General features: G+C 38.4%; 1 protein-coding gene across 3 annotated transcripts in view; it reads left to right on the plus strand.

The window, feature by feature from the left end:
* Pde5a (phosphodiesterase 5A) overlaps positions 1-10005 on the plus strand; it is a 124954-nt gene that overhangs the window by 14484 nt on the left and 100465 nt on the right. For all 3 annotated transcript variants that reach the window (XM_021157938.2, XM_021157939.2, XM_029475581.1), the window contains exon 2: positions 5589-6177. In XM_021157938.2, the coding sequence (XP_021013597.1) occupies positions 5589-6177 (589 nt within the window). The remainder of the gene's footprint in view (positions 1-5588; positions 6178-10005) is intronic.

A 10005-nucleotide genomic window follows, 5' to 3' on the forward strand; every position in this document is an offset into this window, starting at 1 on the left:
AAANNNTTTGATCACCTCTGTTNAGCATTGCCTATTTAAACTTAATTAATAGGGGGGAGAGAGATTGGAGACCTTGCTGTTGTAAGAGCAGGCCCTTCACTGCCTCCCACCCAAAAAATAAAAAAGCCAATTGGCCTTGTACTAGGAGCCAGCCAGTCTTAATCGCTTCTCACTGTTTCCCCTGCCTGTCACCCAAAATTGTGGATAATTATCAGTTCAGTGTTATTCTAAAATTGTTTAGCTAAACTCAGCCAGGGTTCCAACGCCCTACTTAAAAGGCAAACAGGTAGCTACCTATTCAGCACTAATTAGCATTATAAAGTCAGAGCCTACAGCCCAGTGCTGGTATTTCAGTCAGCGCTTTTAAGACAGTCTCAGCCAGATACAGTTTACCATTAGAATAGTTAGGGAATCCCACGGAAATAGGTTTTTTCTTTAGCCCTAGGAACTCAGGCAGAACTATTGAACATAGATAATTTTTCTGCCACAGGCCACCCCTTTTTTATTTTTATTTTTGTTATCTAATGGGGGGAAATGTGGCCTCCCTTCCCCCAGCCTGGAACCTGCCTGCTCTAGGGTGGAGCTACCGGCTCATTCGTCCTGCCACACCCACTGCTGGAACCTGACCTTGCTGCCTGGAGGCACACACGTGTTCGTCCTGCTACTGGACCCTGAGTTACTTGGCGGGAAATTGGGTTCCCTCCCCCTTCCTTTATAAACTGAGTGTCTGGAAATATTAAATTGAGTCTTGATCAGAGTTTTGTCTTGACTCCATTGTTTCTTCCGCCCTATCTAGTTACCTCTCTTTGCAGGGAACTGCCATTCTCAGTTGAACCGTTCGTGTTGTGGACCGCGGGCGGGCCGCAACACAAGACGACCTTCTGGTTAGCGGATAACATAAACTGTCCTGGGGCCTTAGCCTGTCCATACAGCAGCCATTGTTACCACTAAACATTTGACCTCCAGGGTTCTGAAAGTAGCTCACTATTGAAAGCTGAGCCCTAAATATCTAGATCATCGTCTTCAAGGCTCAGGGAACATTGTGTCTTAAGTGAGGGGGTGGAAGAATGTAAGAGTTGGTGTTATGGATGGCTTCTGTGTGGGTATGGCAAGGCTGTTGCTCTTGAGCCCTGGGCTTCTGTGATTTCTCAGCATAATCGCTGCACAAGATTGGACCCATCCTCACACTGTTTGAGAGGAGGGATGGGTTCATGAAGCCCCTGTTACACCTTCCCAAGGCTGCCAATTTGTGTCTGAAGAGGAAGAGATGTTATCCTCACTGGTATGACCACTAGTGAGGTAGCCATGCTCCTGGAAACAACCCCTCACCCACACTTCTATAAGCAATCCTAATTAAACTCAGTGGGCCACAAAGAGGCAGAGGTGGGGGTGGGGAGAGAGCAGAAAGAAATCCTGGCAAGGGAAGAGGGATGGTTTGGGAAGAGAACAGGAATTAGCAGGAGTGAGAGGAGAAGAAAGGCTATGTAGAGGTAACTATAATCAAAATATGTTATACGATGAATGATTGTGTCATAATGAAACCCTTATTGCATATCATTAATATATGCTAATAAAAATTTTTACAAAGTACTAACTTGACTACCAGAGACATTGTAGAGTTTCTGCTTTGACTTGCATGTCCAGCTGGTGTCTCATCTGTGTAGTGTTGAGGTTGTATCTAGAATTATCTTCTTCGTGCTGGTGTAGGGTTTCTGACTTTTTAATCCACTGAAGAGAGTCATGTGTCTTTTACCTTCTGCAGAGAAGTTGGGGCTGGCCTGGGCTGGAGAGATGGCTCAAAAGTTAAGAGCATTGATTGCTCTTTCAGAGGATCCAGGTTCAATTCTCAGTGCCCACGTGGTGGCTCTTTAGACACCAGTCTCAGGGGATCTGATACCCTCTTCTGGCCTCCACCGGTGTGGGATGCATACATTTGAACAGAGTACCCATACATTTAAAGTGAATTGAAAAGGAGAAGTTGGAATGGTTGGTTTGTGTTTTATGTGTGATGAAACTGAAACTCAAAAGAAGGAAGTTCCTTATTACTGCTTACACATCCCGTTAGTAACAAATGCCATGATTGGAACTCAGATTTGGAGACTGAAAATTTATAAACCCCAAAATTTTAGCAATCAATAATTTCTCCCCTTATAAGAAAATTTCAATTTGAGGGCATTTGCCCTCCTATAAAATATATTATAAATGTAAGTTTGAAAGCAAATGTTATGCTCTAGTTTTAACATAATTTAGTTCAAGAACTTTGAAAAGATCCAGTTATCAGAAACAGATTCAGTGTGGCTATCTTTTGTGTGTTTTTAAGTGATAAAAGTAGTAACCTGGCAGCCTGACAACTCATTGATATGCCAGATAAAATTGACCTTATCTGTTCACCACAAATTTCAGGAAAAAAAAATAGAATTACTGACGTGTCCAGATGAAATACAAGACACCTAGTTAAATTTAAATTTCAAATACTATTTACAATAAGATAGTTATTTCTCGTTTTTCCTGAACCCAATATTACCTAGGTGTCCAATATTTTTGCTGTTGGTATTTCTATAGTCTAAATCCTTAAAATGAATATTTTTTCAAATGTACTCATTATATATTATTTTTAGTGCAAAGCTTTTTTGACTTATAAAATATGACCTGTTTCCAGAGAAATATAGACATGATGAGATTTCATTAGATATTTTTAAAGATATTATCCTTAAGAATATTTTTTCCTTTGGGTTCTCTCTGTTAATATTTTTTAATTGTATATTTATAATGTAGCATTAATTATACCCAATCTAGAGGATTAGAAGATGCATTATCATAAATGGTTATATTCTCTTTGTGCCTTCATTGTTTAAATTTGGTTTTGACTTTCAAATTTGCTTAAATTATTAAGATACCTTCTTCATGACAGGTGGTGATGGGTACTCTTGGGAGTCGATATTCTTCTACATCACAGCACTAGGAATAGGAGACATGATTTTGCCACCAGATCGCAGAGTGGATTTGGTTCAGATATTTAAATTACTTTCATAGTTTAGAAAGTAAAATTGTTAATATCTATCGCACCAGGCTTAAATAAAATGGTACTTTTTTTTATAGTAATGACTATTTCTCAAAATTCCCTAGTGTCAAGAAAGAGGTACGAAAGTTGAGATAGTATCCTAGGCTGTAGAAGGGTTTTACTTTACCTTCAGTACCACTCAGGCCTGGTTTGAATGAGAATGGTCCCATAAAGTTGTATGTTTGAATAATTGAACCCAGTTGGTAGAACTGTTTGAGAAGGATTAGGAATTGTGGCCTTGTTGAAAGAAGTGTGTTAGTGAAATCACTCTTTGAGATTTCAAAAGACTGGCACCCTCTTAGTGTGCCTTTCTGCCCCAACTTGCTGAACAAATTGTAAGCTCTTAGCCATTACAGCGGCCACTCCTTTACTCTGCCATAATGGACTCTAACCCTCTGAAACCATAAGCTGTACATTAAATGCCTTCATATATAAGTTGGCTTGGTCATGGTGTTTTGTCACAGCAATAGAACAGTAACTAAGAAGAAGTTCAAACTAGGCTATGGACTATTGCTGTGACAGGCCTAACCATAGTAGTTTTTTAGAACATGTTTTTAGGAACATGGAAGACTTTGGGAATTTGGACTAGGAAAGCATTTGATTTCTATAAGCAAAGTTTAATGAGCCATCTTAGTAGGATTTGGAAGACAGTACTGCTGGAAGCAGTGTGGACTATGCAGGCTTGATTCAAGAGTTTTCAGAGGGGAACAATATTAGCATGGGGCTAGAAGTGTAAATATTACTTTATATTTAGTTTATATTCTCAGATGATAGGACAAGATGAGATCGGTACCCAGGTCATGAGAATGCACAGCTTGAGCTGAGCCCAGATGTTTCTTTCTTTGTTCTAATTCTCCCTAGGCCTAGACCTGGAAACTTTTAGACTCCCTACAATCTAGTCTTCCAAGCTGACTGATTCAATCTGGCTTCTCTCTGTGTCTGACTGGATTGCTTTGCTTGGCCTCATACTAACTTTGGCAGCATGTCCTAATCTTTTAACTCCTCGTTTTCTGGCTTGTTCTGTTTTCACCTGTGTGTAGCTTGTTCTTTCTCTGCAATCTGTCTCTGTCAAACTGTCCCATTAAATCTTCCATACACACACTTATATGAAATTTCCACTACATCACCTTTCACCCTCCCCCCTCTGTCTGCTCTTAAGGTAGCCTCTCTTTCCTCTGCTGTTCTTGTGAGAGGTGAGCATATGCTATCTCTGACACATTCTGTCAAATCTTTCCGTGATTCATCACTTTGTCGGTCTCTAAATTAGACATTGCTTTTCAAGCATGGCTTCTTCTTTCTACAAACTAACTTTCCCCTCATTGTTAGGTATTAAAGGCATGTACTAAGGGTTTGTCTGTATTTCAGGAAGGTCATACTATGAAGCATACATACCAGGGTGTGTGTGCTTTTTGGCCAGATCATATAGTCCTAGAAAATCTTTGGATGTGATCCCTTGCCAGAGCAGGCATGCTACTGGATTAAAATTCCTTTACACTGAAAGCATTCTTGTGATATTTTGGCAAGGAATGTGACTACATTCTGCCCTTGTCCTACAAATTTGCCTGAGGAAAATTGGAAAGTTTTGGTTTCTTGGTGGAAGAGATTTCAAGACAGCTTAGTGTTGACTCTGTCCCATGGTTGTTAGTAATCGCTCTTACACAGGTCTACAGAGAAAAGGAGCAAGTAGGGCAAAAAGTAAAATAAAAGTAAGAAAATAAAGAAGTAGAAAATGTATAGTTGGAAGAGAAAAATAGCACCAGAAAATTTAATGTTGGAGCCAAGGATTGTACTTAAAGAGATGAGAAAAATTAAAGAAAGACCTGATTCAAAGTGGAATAAAGGGAGAAGGGCCCTCAGGGCAAGACCCAAGGCATTTTCTGTTCCTTAAAGGGCACATCAAAGTAAAGCTGCTGCAAAGAACATGCTAATTCCACACTCTAGCACTGAGCCCCAGTCCCAGCTTCCACAAAGATCATTTATGTTAGTACACAAACTATTGCTAAAGTCAGCCTCATTTTCCTTTGTAGGTGTCATGCTGTATATAGCCAGCTATCCAATGGAATCAGGATGCTGCTTGTCTTTGCTACAGCAGATAATATTACAGTCAAATACTCTTGTATTTTTTTGTTATATGGAAAAGTAATTTTATCTTAGAGAAAGAAATTGCCGTCCATAGAGATCTCCATGTGTGTGTGTGTGTATGTGTATATGTGTATGTGTGTGTGTGTATGTGTGTGTGTGTGTGTATACATATATATATACTTTCCAGAAAGATTAGAGAGTGACTATAAAAGAAATTGCCGTCCATAGAGATCTCCATGTGTGTGTGTGTGTATGTGTATATGTGTATGTGTGTGTGTGTATGTGTGTGTGTGTATGTGTGTGTGTGTGTATACATATATATATACTTTCCAGAAAGATTAGAGAGTGACTATAAAATTGACAGGATTTTTGGCAGCTTTAAAAAAAAACAGTATCCTTTTCCTTTCTTCAAATATTTAAGATGTCTACATGTTTTGTTCTACAGAGACATGGTCAACGCATGGTTTTCAGAGAGAGTTCACAACATCCCTGTGTGTAAGGAAGGCATGCGAGCCCATACCGAGTCCTGCTCTTGCTCTCTGCAGCAAAGTCCTCATGCAGATAATACCACCCCTGGAGCACCAGCCAGAAAAATATCTGCCTCTGAATTTGACCGACCTCTTAGACCCATTGTTGTCAAGGATTCCGAGGGAACAGTGAGCTTTCTCTCTGACTCAGGAAAAAAGGAGCAGATGCCACTAACCCCGCCAAGATTTGATAGTGATGAAGGGGACCAGTGCTCAAGACTCTTGGAGCTAGTAAAAGATATATCCAGTCATTTGGATGTCACAGCATTGTGCCACAAAATTTTCTTGCATATCCATGGACTCATCTCTGCGGATCGCTATTCCCTGTTCCTTGTCTGCGAGGACAGCTCTAAAGACAAATTCCTCATCAGCCGCCTCTTTGATGTTGCTGAAGGTTCAACACTGGAGGAAGCTTCAAATAACTGTATCCGTTTAGAGTGGAACAAAGGCATTGTGGGACATGTGGCAGCTTTTGGTGAGCCCTTGAACATCAAAGATGCCTATGAGGTAAGTAGGGGACAATGGGAAGGACAGTGTGGTTAGAACATCAAACAGTGCTTGTGAATGAATGGTGAGAATGTGGGAAATTGAGATTCATTTGCATAGTTATTTAAAACTGGAATGAAGCCAGGGCGTAGCTCAGTGCTGGACTGCTTGTGTGCAAAGTCTTGGATTGAATCTCTAGCCCTCAGGGGATTGAGGAGATTTAAAAAAAAATAACAAACAAAAAAAGCCAAGAGTGTAGGATAGGAGCATTGCTAGCTTGTCGATGCCAGGTTTTCTACCCTTAGTACTTTAGTCAAGGGCAGGGTCTAGGGGAAATATTTTCTTTTCCCATTAAGTAAAATGTGAGCGAATACTTCTCATGTCTGTTATATGAGGATTATATATAATGTACCTATCTCTATATGAGCTTTGTGATTTTTAAACTGAGATTCTAAAATGATAGGTCTAAATAAACCCTATCAAAATAAGTAAATAACAAGCCTGCCGTCTTTTCCCTTCGTTCAGGATGCACTCAAGAAGTCACTGCTATTTTTGAAAGCCTCACTGGTACCAGAGTTTGGTTTCCCTCCATCTTTGTTTGTCTTCTTTCTTTCTTTCTTTCTTTCTTTCTTTCTTTCTTTCTTTCTTTCTTTCTTTCTTTCTTTCTTTCTTTCAGATGATACACTTGGGGACTTTAACATGGTTGCGGTTAGGTCATGACAGAATTCTGATACAGCAACCGTTAATATTAAAACTTTATTTGCAAAGATATGAGGAAACTTTATGTCCTTATATCCCTGACTTTGGAAATATTGTCAAAGTATTTTTAATCTGCATTTCTCTAAAGACTAGGAATATTGAACACTTTACAATAGATATTATCCATTTGTACCTCCCCCCTTTTTTTCAAACTGTCTATTCCATTCATTAGCCCAGTTCTTAATTGGCAGTTCCATTTCCTTGCTTCTTCAGTTCTCCATACATTTTGGATATTATCCCCTCGACTGAAGTATAGCTGATATAGATTTTTCTCCCATTCTGTGGCTGTTAGTGTGCTCTGCTGGCAGTTTTCCTTAGCTGTGTAGAAATGTTAATTTCACTTTGACCCATCTGTTGATATGTGAGGCTAGATCCTATGCCAATTCTGTTCAGAAAGCTCTTTCCTACTCCAGTAATTTGGAGAGCATTCTCTGTTATTTTTCGTCTCATAGTTTCTGCATTTTAGGCTTTTCGTTTATTTATTTTGTTGTGTTTTGTTTTTTGAGTCAGACTTTCTCAGTGTAGCCCTGGCTGTCCTGGAACTCAGAGATCCACCTGCCTCTGCTTCCCAAGTGCTGGGATTAAAGGGGTGCATCACCACCACCTGGCTTCATTTTAGTTTGTAAATTAGTTTCTTTGGTCCATTTCAGATCACTTTGTGCAAGAACAAGGTTAAAGATATGAATCTAATTTTATCCTTTTACAGGTGCATATCCAGTTTTGCTACCATTGTTGACGAGGCTTTCCCAATGTATGTTTTTGCCTCCTATAGTCAAAGATTATGTTGGAATGTTTTTTTCAGCTTATATCTGGGTCCTCTATCCTATCCCTTGGTCCATCTGTTTGTTCTTACGCCAATAGCAGACGATCTTCATCTCTGTGGCCTCACAGTGTATTTGAGGTGAGATGTTGCGAGGCTTCCAGCTACACGTTCACTCCTAGGGATTGCTTTGGCTTGGGATTGCTCATGGTCTTTTGTGGTTTCATATAAATTCTTGGATAGTTCTTCCCCAATCTGTGAAATGTGAGATCAGAATTTTGAAAGATACTGAGTTAAATTTATAGATTAGTTTTGGTAGGAGAGGCATTTTCACATCAATTCTGCCAGTCCAAGAGACAGTCTTTTTGTCTTCTAGTGTTTATCAGATGTAGATATTTTTCTGGTAGATTCTATAGTCTTTCAAGTGTAGGATCATGTTATTTGTAAATAAGGATAGTGTGACTTTTGCCTTTCCTGTTTTTATCCCTATATTACCTTTCTCTTGTCTAATTGCTCAGACATCAAAAATTATTAAGTAAGAGAAGGAAGAGTGGGTATCCTATCTTAGTCCTCATGTTAGAGGAATTCTTTCAGTTTTTCTCTATTTAACGTGACTATAGGTTTGTTGTATATAACTTTGTTTTCTTGGGGTACACATCATCTATTCCTAACATCCCCAGTACTTTTTCATGAAGGCAAGTTAAACTTCATTGAATGCCTTTTCAGGAACAATCAAGATGATTATGGAGTTTCTGTCCTTAAGTATGTTATTTTATTTTTATGTGTGTGATTCATGTATTTGATTTTGTTCAATCAAGCTTGGCTTTCAGAGATAAGACCCACTTGGTCATGGTGTATGATTGTCTTATGTGTTTTTAAATTCAATTTGCAAGTATTTTGTTGAATTTTGCATGTGTTCAACAAAGAAATTGGTCTTTAATTTTCTTTCTGTCTATTCTTTTTTATTGTGTCTTTATCTGGTTTTGATGTCAGGATAATACTGGCTTTACTGAATGAGATAATTTCTTGTGTTGTTTAGTTTCCAAGTGTCTGTTGTTTTTATCCTTTTTTTTTTTTCTGAGACAGGGTTTCTGGCTGTTCTGGAACTCATTTTGTAAACCAGGCTGGCCTCGAACTCAGAAATCCGCCTGCCTCTGCCTCTCAAGTGCTGGTATTAAAGGCGTGCGCCACCATGCACAGCTTATACTTTTTCTTGTTTATTTTTATTTTAATTATATTGTAAACTGATAGGATGCAAGGGATTATCTTGGTTTTTCTTTTTTTATTACTTATTGATACTTGATTTTTGTAATATGATATAATTGATTTTGGAGAAAGTTCCATATGGTGATAAAAAATGTGTATTTTCTATCTTTTGGATGGAATAATGTATATATAAATATATTTATGCATATATATGTTAAGTCTTATTGATTGGTAGGTAGCATGTTTTAGCTGAAAAGTTCTTTGATTTTAGTATGGAAGACTACTAAGAATGAGAGTAGAGTTTCAAAGTTCCCCACCATGATTATTCCAAGGCTTATATGTCCTATCATGCCTTATAATGTTTGTTTTTATGAAATCAGAGCCTCCAGTGTTGGTGCATACATATTTAGAAATCTTGATAAACTATTCCCTGTATTAATATATACTGTCCTATTTTACCTCCTGTAACTGGTTTGGATCTGACATTGACTTTAATACAAGGATAGCTAAGTCTGCCTGGTTTTTGTTTTCTATTTACTTAGTAGTTGGTTCTCCATATTTTGATATAAGCTTTTGGATATCTTTTCTCACTAATTGTGTTTCTTATATAGACAATATATAGTTGGTTCTTGGGTTTTTTTTTAAAGATTCATTTATTTATTTATTTTTATGTATATGAATTCCCTGTAACTATCTTCAGACACACCAGAGGAGTGCTTCAGACCGTATTACAGATGGTTGTGAGCCACCTTGTGGTTGCTGGGAATTGAACTCAGGACCTCTGGAAGAGCAGTCAGTGCTCTTAACCATGGAGCCATCTCTCCAGCCTCTTTTTTTTTTTTTTTTTTTTGGTTTTTCGAGACAGGGTTTCTAATCCATCTCATTAGTCTGTATTTTTAAACTGTGAGTCTAGGCCATTTATATTTAAAGTTATTGTAGAAGAGGGTTTGCTATTACCTATGAATTTGCTAGGTGTCTTCCTGTTCTGCTGTACCGTTGGTATTTCCTCCGTTAGTTCTGAGGGTTTGCTGAGTTTCTCTGTCAGAGTCTGTTTGTCTTTCTGTTCCTTTCATGGAGGGTGCACTACCATGCATTCTTCTTCTTCTTCTTTTTTTTTTTTTTTT

Source organism: Mus caroli, chromosome 3 (assembly GCF_900094665.2).
Source record: "Mus caroli chromosome 3, CAROLI_EIJ_v1.1, whole genome shotgun sequence".
Taxonomy (NCBI): domain Eukaryota; kingdom Metazoa; phylum Chordata; class Mammalia; order Rodentia; family Muridae; genus Mus; species Mus caroli.